Source organism: Triturus cristatus, chromosome 7, assembly GCF_964204655.1.
Source record: "Triturus cristatus chromosome 7, aTriCri1.1, whole genome shotgun sequence".
NCBI lineage: Eukaryota > Metazoa > Chordata > Amphibia > Caudata > Salamandridae > Triturus > Triturus cristatus.
In genome coordinates this window covers 1,663,870,255-1,663,884,533 of record NC_140590.1, presented here as the reverse complement: position 1 = coordinate 1,663,884,533, position 14,279 = coordinate 1,663,870,255, and the positions used below count along the sequence as shown (strand labels likewise).

General features: G+C 46.4%; 1 protein-coding gene across 1 annotated transcript in view; it reads right to left on the bottom strand.

Annotated features, from left to right (window-relative positions):
* Positions 1 to 2,511: 2,511 nt before the first annotated feature.
* LAMA5 (laminin subunit alpha 5) overlaps positions 2,512 to 14,279 on the bottom strand; it is a 402,322-nt gene continuing 390,554 nt past the window's right edge. The window contains exon 80 of the mRNA XM_085615185.1: positions 2,512 to 5,423. Coding sequence (XP_085471311.1) covers positions 5,266 to 5,423 — 158 coding nt within the window. The 3' untranslated portion in view covers positions 2,512 to 5,265. The remainder of the gene's footprint in view (positions 5,424 to 14,279) is intronic.

Below are 14,279 nucleotides of genomic sequence, written 5' to 3'. Positions count from 1 at the left end.
CGGGGTTTCCTGCCATTGTCTTTTGATCCTCTCAGGGATACCGGTGTACTACTATAAAATCACATCAATTTCCAGGCAATAAGTGTGGGCTAACCATGTGAAAAGAGGCACTTTCTCACACAGTCTGATTCTTGTAGGGCTGGTGTCCTCAACTTCCTTGGTGACGGAGGGGTCTTGTTCACCAAAGACATAGGGCATGTCAGAGGTGGGCTGCTGGTGCATCTTTCGGGTTAGGGTACTAAAGGCACGCAATAAAGTAAGCTCATTTGCAAGTGAGTTACACCTCATTTTAGCTTGGAGATGCAAATTTCTTTCTTTTCACGATGTGACCCGGTTGGTATAGAATGTCACAAGCACTTACAGTGCATTCGTGTACACATCACTTCTTTCTTTTCTTTACCTCTCAAAATCTGGACACCTTTCTTTTTACTTAATGGTTATGAAAGTTACCCATGAGGATAGCGTGGACAAACTGGTGAGTACCAACCAGCAGCTCCCTTGGTGATGCTTACGTGAGGTACTTTCTGACCTTTCACACATTGTTTCTTCTTGCTGTTCACAAGATGAAATGCCACTCGGTGTATTGACAAATAGTAGCAATTGAACACTAGGATCGGGAGGTGAATGGCATTAATCATAAAAGCCAGCCCATGAGCAGAGATAGTGTCTTAACTGCTCCTGACATCCGGTAATCTTCGTAAATAATCAGGTTCTGTGGATTTAAAAGCATTTTCGGTGTGCCCAAAGCTTCTCCTTTTTTACTGTAGAGTTTTCCTTGACCAGTAGCCAAGGCAAGCTCCACATGAGACCTCATCTTGGTCAGGGGAGAGACAGAGGTTACAAACATCATGGTGATCCAACTGCTGGAAACTTCTAATAGCACCAGGGACAGTACTGGAAGGACATCTGTTACATTACCCTCTAAGGGTGGAGTCACAGGGCATCCCATGACTCCAAACGATTCTTCGGAGAAAATACAACTTGCAAACATCTGAGATGACACGATTGTGCAGAGCACATTAATCTACAACAAAACATGCGAAGAACATTATGTTAGCAAACATAATTTGTGCTACAGGGGAATAGTGTCAGTCTGATACATCCAGGTGAACAAAAGAATCTATATCTCTGCTTCATTGAGACTAAAGACTCAGAAAACCATGTTATTTGAAAGCCGACGCCTTTGAGGAAGAAGGTATCAGAGGTAGGCATGGTGGTAACCAAGTAGAGAATGGAGGCCGCAATACTTTCCTCCGTATTCCAGCTCGCCTTCACTTGCTTCACGTGGTCTTCTGGTTGGCTGAATTAGAGTGTGCTGGCACAGTCAAGCTTTGTGTGTGTTAGAGTTCCCATGCGATAAAGAGCTCTGGCTGCAGAAGCTTTTCCCTGCAAAGATATTCTATATATCCTAACAGGTGACCGGTAGTTCTCTAAAAATCTACTGATTGATTGATTTAGAAAGAAACTGAAGGATTTCACAAATGCAAATAAAGAAGGAATACATTTTATAGCAGGTTTACAAGTTGTTTCAGATTGGCTTCCTTACGCCCATTTCAGATTGCTCAAATTACATGGAACCCAATGAATCGAGTCTTTGTTTGCAGTTGTAGCTACTGGTGAACAATCTCTAAATGACCAAAACCAAATAATGCAGATTTACCAACATTTTGCGTCATGGTCGTGCCACTTTTTTGGAGCAGCCACAAATCAAATTTCGATTTACAAAGCCACGCTTGGGGTGATTTGCGCCGCCTTGAATGGCTTTGTAAAGAAATGTGATGCAACACAGTGGCTTGCACTGCATTGCGTTACATTTCGTTCTGGGAGGCATTCCATGGGCGGAGCATGGTTGTCCAGTGCACAAAGGTTTGTCAACCTGGGATTGCGTGAAATAGCTACGCCTGCCAGAGAATTGCGCAACAAGGAGAATTTTTTCTTCTTGTCATTATTTCCACAAAATGCCTTGTGGGATTACTTTTCTGCTGAAAGGTGCACTACCTGCAAAAAAACAATTCTCCTTGTAACGTAGGCACGGGTGCCTGCATTGGCGCTAGACTGCCTGAAGTGCATGAGTGCTATGAGAGAGCGGAAATGCACCATATCTTAGATGGTATTGCACATTTCTGCTCTCTCCCTTTCACACAAGGCAGCGCCGCAATATCTTAGTAGGTGTGGTGCAGAAAGCGCTCTCCCTTTCACACAATGCAGAGCAGCAAGTTGCGTTGTTGCAATACTTCGCATGAAAACTTAGTAGATCTGGCCCTTGATTCCTATTTATTTCATATATTTTATAGTCCTTCAGACAATCATCCGTACACTATTCATATGTACCCGCTAGAGGAATACACCAACACTGGATTCATTTGCTGGAAGTTTAGTGTGAGCAGTAAAACAAAGCCATTCAAGTTATTCGCCACTTCCAATTATGTTGCAAATACAACCAGATAACAGGTTGTGCGAAATTATACAAAAGCATCAGTTATGCAACCTTGCAAACACAAAAACAAATGGTTGCGTGAAATAAAATTTTATTTTGACTCAAAATTATTTTCCAATGATTTACAAAGACGGCCCTTTCGCTCTTTAATGTAAAATAAAATGTGTTGACGAGGCTATCATATTTCTTTTGGCGCTTCGTACGAATCAGACATCAAAAACCCTCTTTACTCTATTAACCCCACTGTATAAAAAAGATCCATATAATAACAACATAACTTATAAATCATTTCTAAAGCAAGACTTTGTCTCCTCGTGATTGCGTGTGCATACATTCTATGGAAACGTATATACACCAGTGTACAGATTTTAAAAATGTGTAAGTGCACAAGTGAATAATCGGTTTGTGTAGAATAGTCCGCTTTTTTAAAAGGCCTGCTGGAGCACTGCAGGACTCACAAGGACAAAGCGAAGAGGACGGTAAGGATATGGAACAGAATAAATACATCTCAAAAGATTAACGCACATAGGAAAAGATTGCTCCAGTGACACGATTATGGCGAAGAAGGGAATCGTAGGTTTTGGGGACCACCGCTGCCTTTAATTTAATTTCAGAAGTGCTGTAATGAGCAGTATGGCCAGTGACAAATCCCCATGCAGAAGCATTAGTCGTTCTCAGCCAATCACAAATTGCTACTCTGAGCTCTTGCTTCCATATAGCTTGCTGTTGGTCTAAAACTGTAATTTTTACAAAGGAACACACATTTCTGTCCTTTAAGAGGATTCACTGTGCACGAACCATGTAAATAAATGTATAAAAACTTGCCCAGCAATTAAACCTCACACAAATTAAACTGTGCAATGATTACAGACGTTTTCTCGACCCCCAGCCATGCTCATGCTTCTGAAATGGGTGGCAGAATACAGAATCAGAAGATGGAGGCACTGATCTGGGGCACTCAGTCAGACCGATTCCTCTTACGGTCAAAGCCCAAAAACCTTTATTCTCAGAAATTAGATTTTTTTTAGATGGCAGAATAATGCACAGCATGTGAATCCAGAACAGGTTTACAACTAAAAACTCTTGGGCAGAATGTAGTTCTTTCTGGCCTGAGCACAGTGAAACATGCAAGAAAGCACCTTGCATTCTTTTTCAAGGCATAAACGGATTCCAGCAAATCAAGGTCCTCTCTACCATACAGCTGTTCTAGCAGACAGACACCAACCTCAGACATTGAATTTTTAGTTCCAATGACCCACCACTATAGAGCGGAGCTATAAAGGACTGTCTGGTCATGGCCTGGTTCCCATGTTGATGGCATCGCTGGACGCTGAGTTTAGCCTTATGTTAGCCTAAGCTGAAACGCCCATAGCTCAGCCTGGCCTGTAAAAAAACAAAGAGGCTAAAAGAAATAATAAAAGAGAACACATGAGCTATGAAAGAGTTGGTGCACACATTCACCTCAAATTTCTCATAAAAGAAACTAAGCATTTAGAAAGAACACTACCCATATCATCATAAAAATACTTTTAGCGGGGTAGACAGTACCCAATAGTACTCAAATTCAATAGTTTACTTGAAAAGTTTAAAACATCACCTATAAAATTGACTGATGAGGCTTTTTATGGGTAAAAAAAAGTGGTGGATTAAAATTTACAGTCCAAGAAAGTGGTCGGTAATAGCTTCAGCCACCCCTAGTGTGGTATGGCTCAAAAGAAGAGCGTGTGAAACACAACTAGATAATAGGTGTTGTTTACTATTGTGAAAATGATTGAATTGACTATTCCTTTAAAAAAGGAGGTTCTTTTTTCTTGGCACCCATTAGTTAGCCAATAAAGCCACCAACTAGTTCAGCAGAGGACCTGAAAAACAACTGAGTCTGGCAATGCACTGAAACATATCACAAGCTCTAAAGTACAGGAAGATGCTAGAGCCAGGGAAGTGCCTAGGAGCCAGCCATATCTGCCTGACTCTACTCTTGCCCCTAGCCATGCTAGAGGCTCTGAAGCACTAGTGCCCCTGGAAATGATTTAGGAGAAGGGTAGTTCCCACCTGGTTAGCACAGAGGCCCTGTTAGAGCACTTAAAATACCCCTTCGATTGCAAAAGTGGATGGGGGCTATCAGTGGAATAGCCAGATGAGCAGGAGAACTAGAAAAAAGAGTTAAAAGGGGAACTGGAAACCTTTTCCTGACCTAAGGATGTCCACTGATGATTGGAGGGGGTCTGTCATTTTCATCTGGAAGCTGGGGAGAATAGGCCACATCCTATACTTTTTAAAACTAATCTTTTTACACAAATGTAGAACCAAAACAAACATTAGACAAGACATCTCGGTTGATCTTACAAGGTAACACATCAAACACTGGACAGAGAAGTAATGCCCTAATATCCTTCATCAGGAGCCTACCAGCCAGGCCCAGAGGATTTCAGGAAGCAAACAATTGCTGTAGTCCACATTAGGAATGTAAAAAGCACCGTCGTTTAGCCAAGAAGCAGCTCTGAACTTGGCTGCAACTAGATGTGCTGTATTGATGGAGACGCCCCCCCCCCCCTCATGACGGAAGCTTCCCTTGTAAAGAATTCTGTTCAGTCAGCATGCCAGCCAGGCCTGCCCTCTGCTTCCAAGGCACAGTTTACACTTGGCAGGGAATAACAGCAGCAGATCCGGGGAAGAAGCAGGTCTGCAGCAGCTTCACACCATGGTGCAGAGGACCTTTACTTGTAAAAGCCAAGGAGGGTCCCCCTCAAACAGCTGCTGTGGGGAGCCATGGAGGGGGCGTGATAAGGCAGCCACCGTGCGGATTTGGATATAAATAGCCATGGAGGTTACACTGTCGGGCACCCGCTGGCACCAGCCGACCCACTGATGCGTCCTGTTCTGGATACGTCGATATGCTTCCGGTTTATGATGATATTCCGTGCACATCCGACATAGTAGTGGCGATGGGGCAAGGATTCCGGCCACGCGGGGACCTCCACTGTGTCTGCAAGAAGAAAATGGAGGTTAGTATGTTATTAAAGAGTCTGTGCTAATGCAATAATATCTGGATACAGGGCAAATAGTATGGTCCCTTGGTAAAAAAAAACATTCTTTCCTGTAACCTAAAATAATGGCACTCACACTAATTCAAGACTTAGTAGGAATCTGGGACGGTCAAGACGGTGACCAGCAATTATCCACCCAACAGCCAGATAGGTCTGCTCCACAGGATAGCACACTAAACCAAAATGCAACATTCTCTGCCACACCTCTAAAGACACATGGGCCCTTGAGTTATTATTCAACTAGTCACAACCGAAAAACAGTTCCTGACTATAAAGCCTTTTGCTACTCCTTGGGCCCAGATTTCTTCAGACTCATTGGTGCCTCCTAGCCATCAAGAAATAAGAACCAATGCTCAACCTAAAATAAGTTAAATGTGGAGCTTGGATTTGGAGTTGATCTGAGGACCACCTGGTCCTTGTGGACCTGAATGAACGCTTCCTGGATTGCCAGAGCTTAAAGCTCATTAATACACCCAAGCGAGATTATTGCTTTTAGGAAACTTACCTTACATGATAGAAACTGCAACTTACAGTGGTGAAGGGATTCAAAGGGTGGACTCATGAGCCTTATGAAGACTGTTGACATTCCATACAGGGGCAGAAGGTATCCAGTAGGAATCATTAAGCCCCTCAATGAAGCCTTTCACCACAGGGATTTTGATTAATGTTCTTAACACCAGAACAGCTCAACCTGGCTATGTTGCACCTGACGTCGAAGAGTTTGGTTATCTCAACATCCCAAAGGCGTGTATGCTTATTCTGCACAAGGGCGGTAAATCCAGCATGTTCCGCTGCAAAGTAGATAAGATTTGTCCAATACCGTAGTTTTGAGCCTAATACCTGGGGAATATACAATTTTAACGTCACACATATTCCACTCTTATATTATGATGCACCCTACCTTGTGAGCAGCACGGTGCACTTGAATATTTCAAATCAGGTTTTCCTACATATGAAAAGGCTGATTTTGAGAGGTCTGAGGAGCATGGTTCAAGCTACTGCAGGGTAAGCAAATGTCTGCCTTTTTTCGGGGTCAGAGAACATAGATTGTGCATTTGATAGGAGTGCCCAAGTGTTAGAGTTCAAGATTACCAGCAGGTAAGTAAAAAGAAATAATGAAAAACTGAGGGTGACCGCGCAAACAGGCGTCACTTTGTGACAGATAATATTTGTCCTCTGTCACAAATCTCAGATATTTTTGATGCTCCTTGTTCGAGACATGGAAGTACGCATTCCTTGAGGTTTATGGTGGCTACGTAGTCTTCTTCTTCCAGAAGTGGTGTTACTTCTTGCCATGTTGTCGTCTTACGTTTTATCATATTTGTTCAAAATTATTAAATCCAAAACGGGTCGATATGCCAAGTCCTAATTTAGGATCAGGAAGTCTATTGAGTACACTCTATTGATGGGTTTCTGTTTTGGTTCTTCTATTGTAGTTTTTAACAAGAGGGTTTGAATTTCTTGTAAGAGAATGCCCTTGTGATCGAATTTGTATGTTATTGCCTTTGGGGTATATTTGGTGGCTTTGATATCAACATTATACAATACCTGTGATGTAATATACTAATTACTGACTTGTCTGTGGTGATTCTCTGTCATTTAAAGAAAAAAGTACTTATGCTCCCTCCGACGAGGGAGCTGTGATCAGTGGGGCTTTGCACTGAATTACTTGCTATTTTGGCACATGCCTCTATAGGGTTGGGCTTTCTCTTCCCTCCAACACAAATATTGCTTTTCCTTTTATTAGACAGTTGCCAATGATGTCAGACTGCTGGTTTCCTTGTATTTGTCATCTTTAAAGTGGTTGTTATTGAAAAGGTGATCTTCCATGGCCGCTTCGACTTACGTTATCATCACGGGTAAAAGCTGTTTTTGTTTGTGAGGCCCCCACAGACTTGGCAGTATCATACGCTTCCTTCATCCATATGCCAGCAAAGGGTGGATTATTGATGTTTGCTTGCACCTCTGGTTTAAAGCCTGAGATTCTCCATTGTGTGTAAGGAATATGCTACTTACCAGTATGCATCTGTTCTTGGCATGTAGAGCTGCAGAGTTGTACACTTAGCATAGGTCGCCATCTGGTGTTGGGCCCGGATGTTTGCAGTTTGTTTTTCTTCTTGGACCGTGCTTGGAAGTCACGAGTTTGGTGACTCCTCCTTCGGTCCGTACTGCGCATGGGCTTCGGCTCCATCCTCAGATTGTTTTTCGCCAACAGGGAAATGATGGAGCGTAGTAATAACAGTGAGAAACCCATGTGTGTTGTATCTAAATAAGATGGACTGGAACGGATACAGGTAGCCGGGGAGGCGGGTGGGCGTGTACAACTCTGCAGCTCTACATGCCAAGAACAGATGCATACTGGTAAGTAGCATATTCCGTTCGAGGCATATGAGCTGCAGATTGTACACTTAGCATAGATTATATAGCAGTACCCAACCTTAGCGGCGACCACCGGTATCCGTTGCAGCTGTTTGAAAGAGTGTTTTTAGTACAGCCTGGCCCACCCTAGCTTGCTGCTGGGAATGCACATCTACACAGTAGTGTTTTGTGAATGTGTGCGGTGTAGACCATGTGGCTGCCTTGCATATGTCATCTAAGGGTATATTCCCTAGAAAAGCCATAGAAGCCCCTAACTTTCTTGTAGAGTGGGCTTTAGGGGGAACAGATAATGTTCTCTTTGCCCTCTGATAGCAAATTTGTATGCATTTTACAATCCACCTAGCTATCCCTGATTTTGAGATGGGGTTGCCTTTATGTGGTGGAGAAAAGGAAACGAACAACTGTTTGGTCTTCCTGAAGGGTTGCGTTCTTTGTATGTAATATAGCAACGCTCTTTTCACATCTAGTGTGTGTAAGGCCCTTTCCGCAACAGATTGGGGTTGCGAAAAGAAGACAGGTAATTCCACTGATTGATTGAGGTGGAAGGGGGTAATGACTTTGGGCAGGAACTTCGGATTAGTTCGAAGTATGACCTTGCTGTGATGCATTTGTATGTAAGGTTCCTGTATGGTGAACGCTTGTATTTCACCAACCCTTCTAAGGGAAGTGATAGCTACAAGGAAAGCTGTTTTCCAGGTGAGAAATTGTAGCTCACATTTGTGCATTGGTTCGAAGGGCGGACCCATTAGTCGTGTAAGGACCAAATTTAGATTCCATACAGGGGAGGGTGGTGCCCTGGGAGGAATTACTCGTTTAAGGCCTTCCATGAAGGCTTTAATAGCGGGCACTCTGAAGAGTGACAAATGCTGTCTGTTTTGTAGATAGGCAGCGATCGCTGCTAGGTGTAGGCGTATGGATGAATACGCTAGGTTACACCTGTGAAGATGGAGCAGATAGCATATGATGTGTTGTATGGATGCATCTAGAGGGTTGATTGTATTGTTACGGCAGTACATTACAAATCTTTTCCACTTTGCGGCATAGCATGCTCTAGTGGTAGGACGTCTGGCTTCCATGATGATGTTCATGCAATCAGGGGGAAGGTTAAGGTACCCGAATTCTAAGATTTCAGGAGCCAGATCGCCAGGTTGAGCTGAGCTGGGTCCGGGTGCCTGATTTCTCCATGGTTCTGGGTTAGGAGGCATGGGGAAAGGTGCAGTTTTTGATGTGGTACCACTGATAGTTGTAGTAGCGTGGTGTACCACGGCTGTCTGGCCCACGTCGGAGCTACCAGAATGAGTGTGAGGGAGTGCTGTTGTAGTTTCCTGACCACTAATGGAATTAGTGGGAGAGGTGGAAAGGCGTATGCAAATCTGCCTGACCAGTTCATCCATATCGCATTGCCCTTGGACAATGGGTGTGGGTATCTGGCGGCGAAGCTTGGGCATTTTTTGTTTTCGTGGGTGGCGAAGAGGTCTATTTGAGGATGCCCCCACTGTTGGAAGAATGGGTGAAGAACTTGTGGATGCAGTTCCCATTCGTGTAGTTGTTGAGTCTGTCTGCTGAGCAGATCTGCTATGGTGTTTTGTACGCCTGGAACATGTTGTGCCAGGAGAAAAATGTTTTGGGGAATTGCCCATCTCCATATGCTCTGGGCTAAGCGGGAGAGCTGGGGAGAGTGTGTCCCCCCCTGTTTCTGTATATAATACATCGCAGTCATGTTGTCTGTGCGAATGAGGACTGCTTTGCCTGAAATCTGCTTTTGGAAAGATTTTAGGGCTAGAAAGATCGCCAAAAGCTCCAGATGGTTGATGTGGAGCGTTTTTTGCTGTGGCGTCCATAGACCTTGCATTGTGAGGTGTAAGAGGTGCGCTCCCCAGCCGGAGAGCGATGCGTCCGCTGTTAGAGTCACTTGGGGAACCGGGTCCAGGAACGGCCGTCCCTTGGAAAGGTTTGTGGTGTTCCACCACTGCAGAGAGTGATGTGTGCGGCCGTCCACCAACACCAGATCCGTTAGCTGACCCTGGGCCTGGTTCCACTGTTGTGCTAGGCACTCCTGAAGTGGATGCATGTGGAGTCTTGCATGGGGCACTATGAAGATGCAAGACGCCATCATCCCTATGAGCTTCATAAACACTCTTGCTGGTAGAGAGTGTTGAGGAAGGAATATTTTGCGTAAGGCTAGAATGCTTGTGATTCTGGCTGGGTTTGGATAGGCAATACCTTTTGAGGTGTCTATGGTGGCCCCGAGATATTGCTTTGTGTGAGATGGTATGAGGTGGGACTTTTGGTAGTTCACCGTGAAGCCTAGCTGATGAAGCAGTTGGATGGTGCTGTTTGTATGTTGCACGCATTGGTGGTAGGACGCGGCTTTTATGAGCCAGTCGTCTAAGTAAGGGAAGACGTGAACATGTTGACGTCTGAGGTGTGCTGCTACTACTGCTAGGCATTTGGTAAACACCCGTGGTGCAGTGGTGACCCCGAAGGGGAGAACCTTGAATTGGTAATGTTGCCCGTCCACCACGAACCTGAGGTATTTTCTGTGAGAGGGGTGTATTGGAATGTGAAAGTACGCGTCTTTCAGATCCAGTGTTGTGAGAAAGTCTCCCTGGCAGAGGAGTGGGAGGACTTGTTGTAAGGTGACCATGTGAAAGTGGTCTGAATGTATGTAGGCATTTAGAGGCCGGAGATCCAGAATGGGTCTGAGGGTCTCGTCTTTCTTTGGGATTAAGAAATATAGGGAGTAGACCCCTAGATTTCGTTGATTGTCGGGTACCTGCTCTATGGCGTGTTTCTGGAGGAGCGAGAGTACCTCTTGTTTGAGCAGTGTGGAATGCTCTTGGGACATTGGACGGTGCCTTGGTGGGATATTGGGTGGGGGAGATGTTAGCTCGAGGCAGTACCCTGACCGAATGATTTGGGTCACCCATTTGTCCGATGTTATGGACTCCCATACGTGGATAAAATCTTGTAGTCTGCCCCCGACCGGAGTGGAATGGTCTGGGGGGAGGGAAGGGGAGTCATTGTGCGGGTGGGGTGGCAGAACGGGTATTGTTGGTTTTGCCCCTGCCCTTATTGTTGTTGCCTCTGTAGCCACCTCTTTGGTTGCCCTTTGAAAAGGTATTTTGAGGAGGGGATTTGTAGGAGGTAGAGGCATTATCGGTGGAGGAGCCTCTACCTGTGGCACGAAAGGACGAGCGTCGAAAGGAACGCTTAGAGGCTTGGGTCTGGAGCGCTCCCATAGACTTCGCTGTGTCTGTATCTTTCTTCATTTTTTCGAGCGCTTCGTCTACCTTTGGGCCAAAGAGTGTTTGCTGGTCAAAGGTGTGATTAAGTATTGATGTCTGGACCTCAGGCTTGAACCCTGATATCCTGAGCCAGGCATGGCGGCGAAGCAGGACACTGGTGTTTATGGCTCTAGAAGCAGTGTCTGCTGCATCGAGGGCACACTTAATGGAGGTGTTTGTGATTAGTTTGCCCTCCTGTATCAAGTCATGAGCTTGGCGTTTGTATTTCTCTGGAAGGTGCTGCATAAGAGCCTCTAATTCATCATAGTGTGCTCTATCATATCGCGCAAGCAGTGCTTGTGTATTTGCAATGCGCCACATGTTTGCAGCCTGGTAGGCGGTGCGTTTACCAGACGCGTCCAGAAGTTTAGATTCCTTGTCTGGTGGTGGGGCATCTCCTGAGGATTGGGAGTTAGCCCGCTTTCTAGCTGTGGAGACAACTAGGGAATCTAGAGGAGCAGGGCCCTTGATGTATGCAGGGTCTGTGGGTGCCGCCTTGTACTTCTTCTCTATTCTAGGGTTTAGTACTCTGGCTCTGACAGGGTCTTTGAATACCTCTGTAGCGTGCTTGGTGACACCCTTAAGCATGGGTAAAATAGCAGTGGAACGATCTTGTAAATCAAATGTATCCAGTAGGAAGTCTTCTTCCACTGGTTCCGTGTGCATGTCCACCCCATGGTAGTGTGCTGCTCTCTGCACTAAATGGTGAAACCCTAAAGAGTCCTCTGGAGGAGACGGCCTTGATGGGTATAGGTCGTCTTGAGGTACATTGGGTACATCAGGGTTATTATAATCCTCCCATGGATCTGGGGTCCCTGGTGGGGTGGGATCCATTGGGGCGTCCCCTGGGTCATTGTCCGGGTCCCCGTCATCCGGATCTGGGGATGGGGCCGGATCGTAGTGAGGTAAAGGTGGAGGGGGTGGTGGTGGGAGGGGGGGTGGCAGTGGGGAGGGTACTCTAAGGGGAGAAGTGGCTGAGTCCCTCTTTTTGGGTGGAGGAGGAGGAGCCGGAGCCTCAAGGCGACGCTTCTTAGTAATCACAGTCAAAAGGCCAGTCTTTGGATCTCTGGACAAAGTCTTTTGTAAAGGGTCTGGTGTAAACAGAGCCAATGGCGCCGAGTCGTCTGTCGGCACCGGCGATTTCGGAACCGGAGGTTTCGATGTTCTGTGTACGCCTTGCTTTTTGGAGGTCTCCGTGTGTTTCGGCGTCGAATGCTGTTTCGGCGCCGGAGCGTCGGTGCCGACCGATTTCTGTTTGTGTTTGGTCGGCGCCGAGTGTCCAGGTTTCGGCACCGGTGGTTTCGGAGTCGAGCTGGATTTTGCAGGCTTCGGTGCCGAGTGGTGTTTATCGGCACCGGGCGTCGGCTGGCTCGATCCCGAGCTGCCGTGAGACTTTGAGTGCTTCGACACCGGGCCCGAAGGTGGGGTGATCGAGGCTTTGGTTTTGGTTTTGCCCAGGCCGGCAGGCGAGGGGGTAACCGGAGTCTCTTTGGTTTTCGGTGCGGGGCTGGGAGGGGGCATTGTACTCACGGCCCGCTGTCCTGGTGTTACGTCCTCCAGGTCGGAGTCGTCGGCCTCGGAAGCGCTGACGATGTCTTCTCCCAGTTCGGTGTGTGTCTGCCCCGAAGCTTCGGCGTCGTCTCCGAAGATGTCCGGTGGAACTGTTGAGGATGAGTGCGCCATGGTGCGTCGAGCCCTTCGATCTCGGATCGTTTTCTTCGATCGAAAAGACTTGCAGGCGGGGCAGTCTCGAGCCTCGTGTTCCGGAGAGAGGCAAAGGTTACACACCTGATGGAGGTCGGTGTGGGGAAATTTAGACCCACATTCTGGGCACTTTTTAAACGGAGTCCTTTCCATCGGCCGGGACCGGAGTCGCGGAGGGCCCGAAGGCCGGTGTCGATGTACGGGATGGAAAAAGTGCCGCTTCGAGAGATGAAGATGATGAAGGAACTCGAAGAATCGAGGATTTTCCGTCGAGGCTGGAACCGTAGAAGTTCGAAGCCGGAGCACGAAGTATCACATCCGAGCCCGATGGCGGAAAAAAACAATCTGAGGATGGAGCCGAAGCCCATGCGCAGTACGGACCGAAGGAGGAGTCACCAAACTCGTGACTTCCAAGCACGGTCCAAGAAGAAAAACAAACTGCAAACATCCGGGCCCAACACCAGATGGCGACCTATGCTAAGTGTACAATCTGCAGCTCATATGCCTCGAACACTGATTTCTCCATCTTCCTGCCTGCTGCCGATAACTTCTTACTGTTCTTATCTTGAGGAGGCAGGTACATTGACGTTATTCTCCTTCGAACTGTAGATACACTAAGGAAATCAGCTGAAATCTTTCTCTGTATATAGTGGGTCCCTTGGAGAAGGTCTATTATTTTTACATAAAAGACAACCTCGGAAGATTCTTTTTTGTTAGCGGCTTCGGTACTGTGTATTTGATACATGGTAGCTTAGGTTAGTGAAGGTTTTTCCTTTGTATAGCACTACGTATCTCTAGTAGATGGCATCTTTCTTTCTGTTCCTCCCTAAATGGATTCTTTATGTATTTGCATGACTGTTTGTGAGAAAGTGCCCTCTTTCTGCATGGTTGCCCCCACTTTTTGCTGAATTGCTGATGTACTTTGATTGAGTGAGCCCTGGGCTCCTGCTAATCAGGTACCCAGGGCCTATGTTCTTTCCCTTAAAACTGCTTGGAAGCCTAAACCCAATTGGCATCTCTGGCCACAGATCAGCCCCTGGTAAATGGTACCACAGGTACCAAGGGCACTGTGACCAGGGAAGACCTCTAAGGGCTACAGCACTTATTGTGCCACCCTTAGAGGCCCCGTACCATTACACTTACACACTGCCTTTGCAGGCTGCGTGTCTTGGTGATGAACAAAGTGAAGAGTAAACATGGCACACCTTCCTGTGTGCCATGCCTACAACCCACTGCCCTGGCATAGGTCAGTCACCCCTCTAGCTGGGTGCCCTATACAAATGGTGAGGGTACAGGCGCATGAGCCCTGTACCTCTACAGTGTCTAAGTCCATTCTTAGACATTGTAAGTGCAGTGCTGCCTTTAAGAGTATATGGTGCTGGGAGTTTGTCATTATGAACTCCACAGCACCATAATGGCTGCACT